At 43.1% G+C, this 15,934-nt stretch overlaps 1 protein-coding gene across 3 annotated transcripts in view; it reads right to left on the bottom strand.

The window, feature by feature from the left end:
- Positions 1–432: 432 nt before the first annotated feature.
- Positions 433–15,934, bottom strand: part of col12a1a (collagen, type XII, alpha 1a) — a 59,036-nt gene continuing 43,534 nt past the window's right edge. For 2 of the 3 annotated variants that reach the window (XM_080850116.1, XM_080850118.1), the window contains 15 exons: positions 9,760–9,918; positions 9,370–9,447; positions 8,111–8,197; positions 7,586–7,639; positions 7,110–7,205; positions 6,710–6,763; positions 6,131–6,184; positions 5,914–5,967; positions 5,393–5,464; positions 5,023–5,058; positions 4,720–4,786; positions 4,436–4,618; positions 4,259–4,336; positions 2,755–2,928; positions 433–1,358 (listed from right to left, as the gene is read on the bottom strand). In XM_080850116.1, coding sequence (XP_080706242.1) covers positions 1,204–1,358; positions 2,755–2,928; positions 4,259–4,336; positions 4,436–4,618; positions 4,720–4,786; positions 5,023–5,058; positions 5,393–5,464; positions 5,914–5,967; positions 6,131–6,184; positions 6,710–6,763; positions 7,110–7,205; positions 7,586–7,639; positions 8,111–8,197; positions 9,370–9,447; positions 9,760–9,918 — 1,401 coding nt within the window. In that variant the 3' untranslated portion in view covers positions 433–1,203. Of the gene's footprint in view, positions 1,359–1,395; positions 2,513–2,754; positions 2,929–4,258; positions 4,337–4,435; positions 4,619–4,719; positions 4,787–5,022; positions 5,059–5,392; positions 5,465–5,913; positions 5,968–6,130; positions 6,185–6,709; positions 6,764–7,109; positions 7,206–7,585; positions 7,640–8,110; positions 8,198–9,369; positions 9,448–9,759; positions 9,919–15,934 lie in introns of those variants that run through there. The other variant, XM_080850117.1, reaches the window with a different exon arrangement.

Raw genomic sequence — 15,934 nt, 5'->3', positions numbered from 1 at the left:
ATAGCACATTTTGTCTTACACTTCACACTCAGAGAATGTTATGTAACATTTCATTCCAGACTACTGGCTTGCAGGCCCGAGTCAACTCCTCCATTGGCTTTCTGACCATTTCCCCCCCCCTGAAAAATGTCTTTGATCGACAGTTCAAGAGAAAAAGTGGTCAAAGATGACTTAAAGGGCACAGCTTCAAGGACATGCATCAGTGACCTCGATGAATTTTTAACAGATGAAAGACTCAAACTATTTCTTCTGTAAGATGTCGAACGAAGCACTGATAACAGTTTGCGAAAATACCATTTTAAAATGATACATACTGGACTTCAGTATGCTAAAAGTAAAGGCTTAAATTTAATTGATCCACTCTATCTGAAACAACCTAATACATAGATATTACCCAGTTAAGACTTGTGAAAGAGGATAAATTAACACAGATTACCAATTTTCAGTAGTTTTATTGAAAAATGTCTCCTCTGGTTCAGAAATAAATAAGAAAATAAGGCTGTGGAATTCACAATGTGCAGTTAAAACAACTGAAGCAATTCTATGTCTATAGTCTTGCACACAAATATCAACTGCATTGGTATTGATATATAAAAAAACTATATTCTGGTTTAAAAAATCCTTACTAAATATACAACACAGTCATGCAATTCCACCATCGGTAAGTCAGCTGTGAGTAATAAAACAGGTAAATAATATTTTGTCTGAAAGAATAAAGCCACATTTTGTATAACTGAAGGTTCACATGAACCAATCACCCTCTTAACTTGAATGGAGAACATACCCCAGATGATGACAACACTTCCACATTTCATAATATAACAGAAGTGATGAGCGGACACTAGTGGTTAGTTTCACACAAACAGGTGAAATTTGATGTCAACATCTTAAGTGCATTTTAACGCTGGCCTTAAATGAACACAGATGAAGATATGTTACAGGTGATGACACCAAACAGGACCATTAGCAAACACATAGGGCTTTTAAATGAAATCATGATAAAATGAGATGTATTTCCACGGAACCTTGATAAGGTACTATGCAATGGTTTAGAAAAGTGATAAAAATGACAAGCTTTTGTTACTGTATTTCATGTTTATAGTGCTGTGACTCTTTTCTTTATATCTTTCCACATTATCTTTGAAAACAATGAGCATTTGAAACAACTTCCAAAGATACAGAGAAAACAGGCTTCTTGGCTGATTATGATTCTATCCTCTTTTTTTCCTCTCTTGATAGAGATCTCTTTCCACGCTGGTTTTGTAAATAACCGGGGGATTGTATTTCTGTCTCAAAATCGTCAGTTGCTCCCTCTGGTATGGGCACAACACGGTTGTTGGGTTCAGGCTGGTAACCGTCTGGTTGGAGACAGTGGGTTGTCCAATTGAACATAAACTTAGTTTTGGATTCTTTTCATGCATAAACTGTCAATGTTGTAGTGTGTACTGTAAACATATATCATTTAGTAAAGTATATGGAGAAAAATTCATCATCTCGTTTTCATATAATTACAAAATAAAACAAAAAAAAAGGATTCATGCTCACTTACAAACCTTAATAATCTCAATCTAAGAGACATTTCCTTAAAGAATCTTGTTAAAAAAGAATGGTTTTACTTAAAAAATACATAGAATATTTAAAGTTCTTGTGAAGATAACCACCAGCCATTGGTTCCCTGGGAGCCATCAAGGCCCACCCTCATATCATATTGAGGTATAGCATGAACATTAATTAATACAAAATAAAACAAGAATAAACACAAATAAAATTACAAGATGTGACCTATTGTGCACCAGTTATGCAAATACAAAGATGTTTCCATGGTTACATGTACAAATGGGCACATGCTACATTGGGAACCTGAGCAAAGGCTGTTTACATCACTCAAGGTAAAAATAACGAAAGAAGGTTAAGTTGGCAGTTAGCAAGCAGCGAGTTAAAAGGCACAAGCTCTGATTGAGGTGTTAACTTAAGGTTTATCTTTTTTTTATTCAAACATCATTTACAAGGCACAATTAGTTTATTTACAGGTAAGTCTTCCAGGCTGAAATGTTTCGTCTCAGAGGGGAATGCAATCATGCACTTTAACTTCTAAATATCACAAAGCACACTGAGATTTAGCAGCTAAAGTGTTTGACTGGACACCCCCCTCGTCTCAGCTACAACATCCACTTTGTTAGTAATTGGACATGCTCCTTAAGTCAGGGGAAGCCCTGTAACCCAGTTTCCTACGGTTTGGGATGCAAACAGGCCACCGTAGGTTGCGCTGCCGTTTCGTAAAAAGTAGCTGTGAGATGATGTTAGTGCCAGTCCACTTCTCTCTGGGGTTTGTTTGCTTGTTGCTTTGTTTGTTTGTTTGGCTTGGATTTAACGTCGCTCAGCAAATGTTCATTCATCATGTCCATGGTGGTTATCCTTAAGGGCACATCAGCGCGTGCTACTATTTCACAAACTGGACTTTTGTTCAAACTGTAAGCAGCACAGGCGCTCTAGAAAGCTTACTATGCTGTACCTGCAAACAGGTTAAAAGGGGTTGTTAAATGTTTTCAAGGAAGAGATTAATGATTCATGCCATACTGATCTAACATCACTCAATACACAGGCTGATGATTTTCCTTTCAGCATGTTTAAAACACAGGCAACTTAGGAAGCCATTAACAGAGCTGATATGAATCTGTTAGCTGTCTTCATAAAATAAACGCATCAACTTTCTAGCAGACAGAGCCCTTGCCTACGTCAGATTGTGGGACTCACCCTGATATCCTCCTTGTCCATTGTAAGGAATGCCAACACACTGAGAAGAATCACAGTACCCAGGGGGTCCTGGTGGTCCCCTCACTCCTGGGGATCCCTGCCGACCAGACTGACCACGCTCCCCAGATGAGCCAGAAGGACCAGGGGGGCCCGTCTGCGATTGGCCTTGTGGTCCTGGAACAGAGAAGGTTTGGGGGGGGGGCAAATACATGTCATCGGGAGCTTGCTGACATCACCATCTGTCCCAAGTGGTCATGATGCGGGGGGAAAACTGGTCTCTAGCACTGTAATTTAAGTGTTTAGACGGCTCAATTAAAACACGAAGGGGAAAGCATTTCGTTCTCTGCAGAGTTACCCCCTACCCCCGTCTGTCTAGACAGCATAAACCAAGTTTGGGATTTGTGTTCCCTCTCCCCCGTCTGCTCTGACTCGCTCCCTTAAATCAGCACATGTGCTGTTGATGAAAACCTCCAGAGAGCGAGCGCTCGTTGAAGGAACAATCTGATTATCCGCCCCCACCTCCAGCCTGCCGGCACCCCGTCCCCCCCACCACCACCCCTTAAACAATGAGTCATCGTCGTAAGCTTCCTCCTACTGTACCGCATTCACACACATTTTGCCATCAGTTCATTCACAGAAACAAGGCTTGGCAGTGGGGACCAAGGGAAACACACACACATAGTGGACTGCTTGTGCTCCCCCCCCCCTTCTCCGCTCCTCAGAGCTCATTAGAAATGAGCTCTTTAGCTCTCAAAGGCTCAGAGCAACTCACTGAATAGTCATTTGGACGTGGGTGATGGTCATAAATGCTGATATGAACATTTCTTTTATTTGTCTGCCAAAATACTCAGCAGACCTCATGGCTGAGCTGTTGAGAGTTAGGAGTTATGATCTCCATGACAAAAACGGTCTAGTAATGACATAATTGGGTGTTCAGCCTATCGCTCTTCTTCTTGTATTTACACAAGCCTTGCCTTTCTTGACTGATAATGGACACCCTGCAAGTCAACTGTGCGTGTCCATACCTGCAGATTAATTATAGTCTGATGTGTAAAAACATCTGTGCTATGTCAGTCACCGGCAACAGTGACATAAATTCAGGAATAGAGAAGTGTGGCTGGAAATACATCTGACCAACTGAGATTAATTTATGATGTGCAGCTGCCCCAAACCAGAGTTCATGGGACACAGGAAGGTGAATCTGAACACCCCCCTTTCTTACCAGAATGAGTCCGTCTTGACTGTGATGTTTGGCTTTCCTGTGCCCTCTCAGGGGGGCCTATGGTCAACACGCATTACAAAACTCCAACACTTGAGATGAGTAATGGCCACAGAACTCCACAGCACTCTCAACAGGGCCGTTACTGAAGCTCCTCTTACTTTTGTTTGAGTTGTGAAGAAGTGGAACCACACGCAAAGCAAAATGGTGTAATGAATGAATCATGACATTAGGTGTGACAGATCAGTTTGGATATGATTGGGTGTGAGGGGGAAAGATGCGTACCAGGTGGGCCAGCTGGTCCTCTCTGTCCTCTCTGTCCAACCCCGTTGGTTCCTCTCTCACCCTTCTCCCCGGGCATTCCTGGATGATTGGCAAGAAAGAGAAAGGGCCGAAACACTCAGTAGTGCAGGTCACCCGGTGAAAAACATTCAACAAACAGACTTGAGAAGAGCTCCTAACCTCTCTCTCCCGGGGATCCTTGTAAACCAGGGTTTCCAGGGAAGCCGCTGCGTCCACCTTGGCCTGGTTCTCCACGTGGGCCCTGACTGCCAGGAGGTCCGGGAGGCCCAGCAGGACCTGAGACGCTGCTGCGTTGACCACTCGGGATCTGGTTCAGCATCATGTCGATTCTGCTCATTTGTCCTGTGAAGAGTTGACACACATTAGATGTACACAATGGCTCTCTGATGAAAGAACGCATGAGATATCATTAAGGGCATGAGATATTTATTAAGGGCACTCACGGTTGACCAGCTGCTCACACACTTGTCTGGCAATGGAGCGCATCATGTTTTGAGATGCAGCATCTCCCTGACAGTCACAGAAAAAAATCATTATTCTCAAGTCTTTGGTGTCTGTTTTCAATAGTATGCTACAGAACCGTGTGTGTGTGTGTGTGTGTGTGTGTGTTTGTGTGTGTGTGTGGTGTGTGTGCATGCGTGTGTGTGGTGTGTGTGCGTGCATGAGTGTGTGTGTGTGTGTGTGTGTGTGTGTGTGTTTGTGTGTGCGTGCATGAGTGTGTGTGTGCGTGTGTGTGTTTGACTTACTTTATCTCCTTTTTCTCCTTTATTACCGAGTGGGCCCTAACATCAACATGAAAGAATTGAGTGTTAGTGTTTCACAAACTTCCAAGTTCAATGTCTTTTACAGTCTTCAATGTGAGACTAATTGACACCACAGTTTCAAATTAAGAGCGGTTGTAATTCCTGAAGAGACTTCAACTGGCATTTAAAGGACCTAAAGTTTTATGTCATGTGATTGCTGCTGATTAAAATTAGATTTCTCATACAACCACTGGTAATAGATTCCTCTATTGTTGCATGGCACAACCATTACAGTGTTTAGTGCAATATGTAATATGCCTATAGGTCTGTGTACAGTATATTACAGAATAGTGTAACCAAAGCATAAACATACAGGAAATCCTGGTTCTCCCTGTTTCCCTGTTTGTCCTGATGCTCCTGGCATTCCGGGTGATCCTGGGCTTCCCTGAAAGAAGAGAAGAATACATTTATCAGCTGTCACTCTTCTAGCTATGCTGGGTAAAGTGAACCATCACAAACGCTTCAGGCTAACAACTGGGGCTCTATAAGTACTAACATATGATGGGAAAAAGAACCACAAATAGGGTTCAGCAGAACACAAAGACATAGAATAGTATAGCCATGTGAATCCAGTGCTGGCGAGATGCCTGTTGACATTGAGGGGCTATTAAGTGGAAGCAAGAGGAAACCACAGCATAGAAAATGAGATGCACGCTTTATTCTCATCATGGGAAAGCTACGGCTACAGACTTCACCTCCTGAAAATGGCAGACCTAAGCTCTGGAGCCGGAGGGTAATTGCTGAACATTCATCAGAAATGAAAGTGCACTTGCTTTGCATAAGGATGGGAGAAAGGGGAAGGAAAGAAAAGGGAGGGGGAAACGTGTCCCTCACCATTTGTCCAGGCGAGCCTCTGGGTCCAGATGGGCCCTCTGGGCCTGCTTGTCCCTACACAGGCAACAGAAACAATCACACACGCTGCAAGTGGAATCTGCCTTAATGGCTGGATTAAGACTGATACAATAAGAACACCATTTAGGTTTGGGGCATCTGAAGTTTTAATCTGGAAAAAGCCACTGTAGGTGGCATCTCCTTGTGCGATGTGTCTTACCCTTCCTCCAGTCGGCCCAGGAGGGCCGGCAGGGCCAGTAACACCAGGAGGACCCTGTGACAAGAGAGACACGTTCCTGTCAACACAGTACTGTATTTGGTTGTTTACACAGCAATATAGCAACTTTACGTCTAAATCGTCTTCCATTTAGGATCTCAAGACATGACTGAACCAAGTAACCAAAGTGATTAATATGTAAAATTGTCAGTAATGCCATGAATGAAAGATATGTGTATTGCTAAGTGCCACAAACACATTTATAGATCAATTCATGCTAATTGCACAACAGTGACTATAATTCAAATCACTGAAAAAAGCCACTACATCAGTGAAGAGATGAAATAAAAAAATAGGACTGCCATCATGCTTATTTCAATGAAATCTATGAATGAAATCTCGCTGTATCAGTCTGATTTCAATGGACATATTCTAATCTGAGTTTTCATGAAGATGTCATAGTTTGTTGATCATTTAGATGAATGCATGTAAGCGTGCTCTCCACAGAACATGACTTCTGTTTGAGTGGGAGTGTCCAGGTGAGAGCTGACGTGAACATTTGGCCCAAATCGCAGCACTTACAATACGTCCAGTGATTCCCGCATCACCAGCATCTCCCTTTGGTCCAGGCCGGCCCTGGGAGACAGAAGAAAGCCTAAGGAACTTCCACACCACAGGCCGACATCTAAAAGGCTACACGTATCTATTTCACTACATGTAATTTATTACATTTTCAGGCATCACCTCAAGGAAAAGGGAGTGACTGGACTGAACATAACTCAGCTCAAATATATGGGTTTGAAAAGCTTAGCTGTAAATCAGAGTCATGTAGTGCTACTCCTCACTCACAGCCACTCCCACGGAGCTCAGAGCAGATGAGGAAATGCTAATAAACGCCATTGAGTGAGTAGCAAAGGCTCTTGCACTAAAAGTGGACCGATAATGTTGACATGTTTCTCAGCGAGGGTTATGCTAGACTTACAGGCTCTCCTGGAATAGACAGTCCACTGGGTCCTTGTGGGCCAGGTGGCCCCATTGGACCGAGGAGTCCTTGCTCTCCACGTGGACCAATTGGACCCTAGCAGAATTAAGAGAACAATAAAAAACATATCACACTGCTGCAAATATAGAACTGGAAGCAGTAAAGCCATCACAGAGTAAAGCCTCCTGACAACTCCCCCAGAAAACTCTAAGGTATCCCATACTGAGTAATGGCAAAGTAAAGAGGCCTTGTTTCCCATTGAATCTAAAAAACTTAGCTAGCTACCTTTAAATCACATGGTGGGAGTATGTGTGATTGAGTGGAGTAAATGATTTCAGATGTGTTTGTGTGTGTGTGTGTGTATTGTGTGAGTGCACTTGATGCAGACTACCACTTGGTGGCCATTGTTCCACAGCTGTGCATGGTCTCTTTTCTATCTCAGAAGGGAGGACAAGTTATTTAATGGGGCTACTTACCGAAGGGCCTGAGTCGCCTCGGTCTCCACGAGGGCCCTTGGTGCCAGGGGCTCCCTGAAAAGACAGCACAGAACAGAGTCAGCCCTGCCCTTTCTGCCTGGAGACATATCCAGAACATAAAGCTGAAGCCCTCAGGACCCCCAGCTGTGGAGGGTTATGGTCCATGCACATTGCATGCTTGCTCAAGGGTTTTTCTGAGTTTCTATTCACCATTCATTTCTCCTGCTCTGCCTTTGGTAACATTTTCTCTGGCTGGATCTATAAGCTACCAGTGGAAGACATGTATGCTACTATTGCTAACACAATGTTCACTTTCTTGGTCCAACGCAAAAATAATTGGAGGATAGGAGGTGTCCCTTCTTTATGGCTAAATCTAAAGAGCAGGCATGCATTAATGGACGGAGGGAAAATGCCCTTCCATCCCTGTAACGGAACACCTTTCACATCATCACAGGCATCATGCAGAGTGGGAGATAATGACTTTGGGGGGACTGATGACTGACAAGAGAGGTATAATGGATTTACCTGAGGACCGGAGGGCCCCTGAGGACCAATGCTATCCTGTGCACATGTGCAGGAGTGGGGAAGAGCCGGACATTTAGCCTCATCTCTCTGGGAGGGGAAATAGGACAGGAAGAGGGTGGTAAAAAGAGAAGAAGACAAAGAGAGTGAGAGATGAGTTTGGGTTCAGAAAATTACATTTTCTAGGCGGCTGCTCTCCGTGGGGCTCTCCCTCTGGTAGCTGAGGAGAGGGATCCACTGACCCATGGGTCCAAGGTTGGACTCAGGCTTCAGACACGAAGCACCACATCACTGGTCAAAAGGAAGCAGGAAATTGCATTCCGCCACCCCACTTGAGTTCATGGGAAAGATCCCAGAAACTGTTCAAACACATTAGGGTGAGGACACAAAGAAGTTCTTGCTCACTGAAAAGAACCGTTGTGAAAAAGGCTTGCTAACTGACATAATTTAAAGGTTAAAACGTATGCTCTCTTTGTATAGATGAGGTACTGTGTAGAATATTACTAGGATACACAACATAAAGTCCATTCATTTGACTTTGTTCTGCCTGACTGGGTAAGCATTTATGGACATCTAAACCAATTATCTCTGCAACATCAGAAATATATAGAGCCATATTGTACTCCCAAGACAAAAGTCCAGGCAGCCAGGGACAGCAACGTTCTGTACAGCGTGGCTGAACAAACTAGCAATGGCAACTTGTCTGCATTACTGGAAGACCATTCACCCTTTTTTCATATCAAAACGACTTCACTTCATCTGAGGAGATCCTCGCAGTGATAACCTAATGTGGCATGTCTGGAAAACCAAACAGAGTATCTATGAAATACGATGGAATGCAAGTCATGAGCAGACACACTGACTAGTCATCACTAAGATGCTCCGAGTGGTACGCTGACACGAAAAATCACACAGACATTCTCAGGCAACCACTTGCATGCTACATCTGCACGCACACATACACACATGCATGTGCATGCAATAACATGCACCACAACACAAGAAACTGAGTACACTTTTCTTCATCACTCACTTGTCTCTCAACAGGCACACAGCCCATTCTTAACTGTCAAGACTCCTTTGAAGAAGAGCAACTCTAATGACACCCATAACAGCTCCATCAGAAGGCATGGGGATAGTGAAAGAAGATTGAGCTCTCTTCCTGCCAGGGTTCAGTGATCCAACTGAGGTGGGGGGGGTTGCATAACGACAAATCCTCCCCTCTCTCCCAGCGAGTCTATCTGTACTGAAGCACCACTTACCGTCGCTGGCAGGTCACAACATCTGTCTCTGGTGGTCCAGGCCAAGCTGCAGACAATATCAAACATCTGGAGCTGGAACTGCAGAAGAGAGGAAAAAAGGGGCAGAAACGGATGTTACAGATGGCTTCCATTGACTCCAAGCAATGGGGAATGCAAAAACATGGCCACATGCGCAGGGCCCACAGTACACTGGGCAGGTAATAAACAAGTGTTCTGTGCAACTATGCGTCTAGCGTAGGGCATTCTGCAGTGGGTGGACTCGCCAAGTTTTAATAGCCCATTGATGGACAAAAAACTCAAAGCAAAACAATGGGGGTTTTGATTCACTCAGATAGTGGATCCTCCTGGGATCACACTCAGTGCATTTTTTTCCAGCAATTTTTCACTTACTGTTGCAGACTCCCTTTTAGCACCACCAGACTTCGCCATCTTGCCGAGAACCTCATAGCCATCTGTGGAGACATTCCCGGCCTCCTTGATTTCTTTTTCGGCGACCTCCTGGCAGTCTATGTTCAGTTTAACATTCTTTGGGGTGACTGTGATATGAAGCTGGAAAACAGCAATAAATAAACAAGAGCATTCTTAATCTTTCAATGCAACAGTTAAACACTGATCCTGTAGAAACTAGATGTAACGCAAAGCATTACAAAATATGACCGCCGAACTGTTCAGTAGGTTTTGGCACAGAATGAGTCATGGTTGTCAGTGTGTTTGTGTGTTTTTATGTGTTTTGTGCGTGTAAATTGGTTCAGTCACATGTGAGGTGTGGAAACAAAGTGAAGTTTCCAACCACCAACAGGTGGCGCTATAGGTGATATCAGTCAGGCATATGTACGCATTCGGGCCGGATCCAGCGTCCACCCTAAGACATTTTCTCTGGATAAAACAATGTATGCAAGAGTTATAAGAGACTTTGGGCCTGATTTACTAACAGGATTGCGCCCATTTCTGGCGTAAAATAGCGGTCGTAAACATAAAACGGTATTTACTAAGGGGTAGAGTCGCATATTAACGCTTTGAGGGTGTGTACCTGCAAACAAGTGGGATGGTTCGGAAACGTGGGTGGTAACGTAGGCGTGAAGCGCTATTTAATGGGAGGAGTGCGCCTCATGATGAACTGCGTGGTATTTACTAAACTGCCCGGCGAGCGCACATCTCTGAATTGCAGGCTAATTCTCCGCCTCATAAAAGCACGTCTTAACCAAGAAGCGCATTTCCACTGAGTCTGAAAACGTTGATATGGCAGCAGCAAGGCAAACACATAGACAGATACAGCGAACAGAAATATTTTTTTCAACTCGTATAATTCATATATTCATAAATATGAAATTAAACTTTCCGAACGTAATTGGAGAAATTGATCGCACCCACATGCAAACAGTCCCACCTTCAATCCACGAACACGGTTACCGAAACAGAAAGCACACATATTTAATGAATGTCCAGGTCATATGTGATGCCAACATGACCATTACTTACGTGGTAGTGGTCTGTCCATGACAGTTTTATCTTCCGGAATAGTGCCATCTATCCATGATTGAGCAACGGTGATTTTGAGAGGCCTGGCTACTTGTATTTGTTTCAGTGGGGATATATTGTAGTGAACCCATGTCCCTTGTAGAACGTATTAATCTCGCCATGTACACATCTATATTGTTATAATAAACAGTTTATGCATTAATGCCACCAATAGCATATTATTTATAATCGTGTTCTTTTAAACATCTCGCTGTAGGTGATGGCGGGCAAAACAACAATATAACCCATTGAATCAGGTTCAGTGATCGAGCGAACGTGAACCAATATATCTATCTCGCTATCTATTCGCTGAACCTTAGTTTTTTCTTCCTCGAATCTCAATGGTTGTAGTAACTTGCTGGCAAGTTCTCCAGTCTATTAACGGTGCGCTAAATAATGATTGTCCAGCGCATATCTGGCTTGATAAATATCACGGAAAATGCGGGGAATCACCGTGCGTTAATGTGCGCCTGGCAAAGGCGCAGATTAAGATGCGTTCGCAAATCAATCTTAGTAAATCAGGCTCTTTAAAGGGCGGAGTAAGCACAGTTTGCCCAGCGCAGATCTGGCTTGATAAATACCACGGAAAATGCGCAAAAACACAGTGCGTTAATATGCGAACGCAGATTAAGCAGCGCTCGCATATTAGTAAATCAGGCCCTTTGTGTTTTGTGGCAAGCACTGGCAAGTTGGCAAAGTTTGACGGTCTGCCACGCCCATACATCCCGACTAATGAGAAAATCATCTATAACTTTTAGTCGCCCATGGCTGAAGAGTAACCTGACCACTTTTCAAGGCGTTACCATTACATCTGTCGGAGGAGTTCGAAAACGCATCTTCCACTCAAAATGACCGACTTCCTGTGGACCTGCCACCATGGCGTCAAGAGACTCTTTGTTGCATCCAAGCATGATGAAGATGTGTACCGAATTCCGTCAAGCTACGCCAAAATAACCCCAATGCGCAGGTTTTTTTTGCAATGTTCTAGGGGGGGCTACAGAGCCATTTTGCTCCATCCATGGACAAAAACACTACCGAAGATGGACGGTTACAGGCTTGATGTCCCTGGCAAATTTGGTAATTTTTCTAGCACTTTGACACTTTGATGTGCGATTAAAACACCTAATTTTTGCTTTTGAATTTTTAACTAGGTGGCGCTATACATGTAATGACTGGTTATGGTATGGGTTGACATGGCCCCTTAACACAAACATACAAGAACAATTTGGCCCTCCTAGGCCCTACGGTTCTCGGGATATTCGAAGAAAACTGTGTCGCGTCACCTATAGGCCAGTTGGTGTACAATCATATAAATCAATTTATTGTAGGCCCCCCGAGAACGGAATTCCACGAAACTTAACATGCAATCAGAAGGTGTCATAATGATCCCACACCTCCGATTTCGTGCAATTCTGACCTTGTCAACTTACAATTAACATTTTTTACAACACTCCATTTTTGCTTTTTCATTTGTAACTAGGTGGCGCTATACATGAAATAAGTGGTAGTGGAATGGTTGACGTGGCCTCTTAAGACCAACATACAAAAAAAATGTGGTCCTCCTAGGCCCTACGGTTTTCGACTTATTCACAGAAAACTGAATCGCCCCACCCTCTTTAAAAGGGGTCCAGTCCGACGGGGGTGCAACGGATCAAAACGAAAATCAATGGTTCCACGCTAATCTAGTGGGGCTACATGCCCACCAAATTTCGTGCACCCAGGTGTTTCAGTGTCCCAGTTCGTTGACAGAAAATCGGCAAAAAAAAATAAATAAAAAATTAATAAAAAATGACTAAACCTATATGACCGCCCGCCGCAGCGCTGTCGCGCGGTGGTCATAATGATTTGGGACTGTACAGAGTCCCTACTATTTCAAGACTACTTAAAACTTTTGCAAGACACATATAGGAGACGGAAAATATCCCCCTTTCATACATTGAACTAAAAAGAAAACGAACTGGTTCAACCCATCTCAGAACACCATTTTATTGCAAACTATATTTAGAAAGACATTGCAATTAACAATAATGGTCGTTCTAGAGACTTGGGCCTACAATTAGGTCAATTATAGATTATTATTGCATTATGTAGGCCAGTGGTCAAAAGTGAAGGAAAAGCTTGTGTCAGATGTTTTCTGATCAATGGTGCCGGGAGGACGCAAACTCAGAACCCTTCGTCTTGTTTGCATGAGCGTGTAACACCAGGGCCACACAAGAGGTGCAACCTTCCAGCTCATTCTTTCCGTACTGTTCTTGAGAACCAAAAGGCTTTTTTGTTGCCATTTCCTGTCAAGAACAGCTTCACCACATCTTGGTATTACGTAATTTTGTGGTATGCCATCAAAAGTACTCTTGTTTCCATACTTTCCTTCATAGTTGCATTTCTTGGTCTACCCATCTGACAAACAGTCTCTTAACACAGCTGACTTTCTTACTTTTTAGTGAACGATACAAACCCACAGACTGTAGGTCATCTATCTTGGCAATTAGTGGAGGACTAATCAACTTCCTTGGCATGACAACCCAGTTGTTGACTGCCCACAAGTGAAAAGAGGTCCAAGACTGTGGCGTAGACTAACAGTAAGTTCTTTGAAGCGTATTCCTCTGAATGACGGAGAGTTTCAAAAGCTGTATAATCTCAGACATTGATGTTGAAATAATTATAACCGGGAAAACCATACTTTGTTGGATGGTAATCTTTGTTGCAGCATATCTCATTTTCATCATGGTATTAAGAAGCAAAATGGACATCCCTCTGATATGCGGAAAATTCTCCGATTTGCAATCACTAATTTCATGAATATGAAGACAAGCCTCTTTGAAGGATAGGAAAATATAACACTCTGGAAGAGAGTAATGATCTAAGCAGCGAAGGCCCAAGTCACACCCTCTCTAACCCCCACAAGCCTGCTTTTTTGGCTCTGCTGATATGTTCCGTTCTCACACACACACACAGTTGGATCCTCCTGACTGGCTTCTGTGGGTGTCTGTGAACACCCAGCATGTGGTTCTGTTTTGGGCTTCTCCTGTCAGGTTTCCACCATGCCTGTCTCTCTCCATTTCATGCTCTCCTGGCATGGCTATCCAGCTCTCTTCCTCCATTTTCTCTCCCCTTTCGCTCGGTGACAATTACAATTCTCCTCCACCTCCAATCTTATCATCACCCCAGTCTCAGTTAAACGTGCAAAGTCAGGTCTAATTTAAATCCTGGTTTATAATCACATTCATCAGCCCTCCATCTTGACAGATGACAGTATGATTCACTGGTTGATGGTAACAAATCAAAATGAATGATATATAGGTACATTTTTCTTACTGCCACAAACTAACAACTCAAAACCTAACTCCTCATATTAATTATAACGGTCAACGTGGACATATGTAATGACTACGCCTCAAATTGAAAGGGTTTCCCCAGTGAATAAAGAGGCCAAATTCCATTCACAGATATTGCATTGATTGTTAAAGCAGTTTCACGATTCATTTAGTCCTCTAGTATACTTCACTAAACATTGGGATTTCTAAAAAGACCATTGGACAAAGTGCTAGAGTATAAAAAGTTAGACATGAGAACAAAGGATAAGGCAAAGATGTGGTGCGGCTGCACATGGGTGGATTGGCCAAAGCGAGGGCTTTTAAAGCTGCTTTGATTTCTAAGGCCTCTCTCCCCGCTCCCATTAACTGCATGTGAATACTGGCGCACGTTCACATCGGATACACGAACGGAAAGTTTGAGAGTCTGGAGGCTTTTAGGATAATAATACAGCAATTGTAGAGTTTTAAAACCTGAAAAAACATCAAGATAATAAAGTGCAAATGTTGTTATTTATTTTTTGTAGTTAACACCTTTTACAGCAAATGTAATCGTCTAGTTGTCTGCTGAAGCCACTAAACTACAGGTAACTATGCCAACAAGGGCTTCTTCTAATTGTTGTCAATGCCAGTCACAAAATCACAATTTTTTTCTTGACAGACCTTCAGAAATGTAAATCCTAAGCATTAAAGATTTCCAAAGGGTCAAGTCTCCATTGAGTGAAACCATCATTTTGGGTTTTCCGAACATGGTTTCCTTCTATGATCAGACTTCCTTTACTGGCATGGATATAACTTCAGTGCTCCACTGTTATGCTGAATTTAAGGTAGTCCACAATATATTAAAGCTGCCCATGAAAATAAACAGTAACCACATGATTTGACCATTATCTGATACAGTCATCAGCTGACTGCTTCAAAAAGGATGGCAGTGAGGAAAGAAATCCTGCTTTTCAGATGCATGGCAGAAGGACTCTGAGCACCCTCACTGTTATGACTTTTAAGTCCTCACAGCTCTGAGCACCCTCAATGTAATGACTTTTAAGTCCTTACAGTTCTGAGCACCCTCACTGTTATGACTGTTAAGTCCTCACAGCTCCATGGTTTCAGTGTACGGCTCAGATCTTTTTCCCCTGTTGGGTGAAGCAGTCTTTAATCTTGTGACCTCTATGGTGAGTTTAAGTTCTCCCATTGGTCAGGGTGGTTTGGGCCAGTTGAGGTTACTCTGTGAGGCCGGTGGTGAGTGAGGAGGAAGCCACTGAACACACAGAAGACCACTGCAGTGCTCTAACGGTTTCTGGACCCAAAGGACGACAACTACAGCCCAATAAACTGACTGGCCAGGGCTAAACTGTAATCCAGGCACTACAGCAACAGTAGGGAATAATAGCATTCCCAACTTGTTCTCTGATGTTCTCTGAAAGGACCTCTAATTATTTTTATGTCTGCTTTGGACAGAATATGTTCTGTTGAGTGTACAAGGCCACTAAGAGGGTAACTCTTTGGTAAAACTTAAAGCTGTGTACAGGATAGTATATGTTCCCTGCCCTTTGATGGTCTCCGCTGTAGGTTAGTGTGGCTCAAACTTGCCACAGGCAATGAATGTGAGGGCTCAGCATGCATCGTTAGTGTTATGTTATCAAGGGTGAACAATAATTCTACAAGACTCCAACAAGGTCCTCTCTAAACACTGTCAAAGGATGATAAAAGAGATAGATAGTACTCAGCCTCATGCA

This window comes from Sprattus sprattus, assembly GCF_963457725.1.
Source record: "Sprattus sprattus genome assembly, chromosome: 13".
Lineage (NCBI taxonomy): Eukaryota > Metazoa > Chordata > Actinopteri > Clupeiformes > Clupeidae > Sprattus > Sprattus sprattus.
Note: the sequence above shows the minus strand (reverse complement) of the source record. Positions and strands in the feature narration are given on the sequence as shown.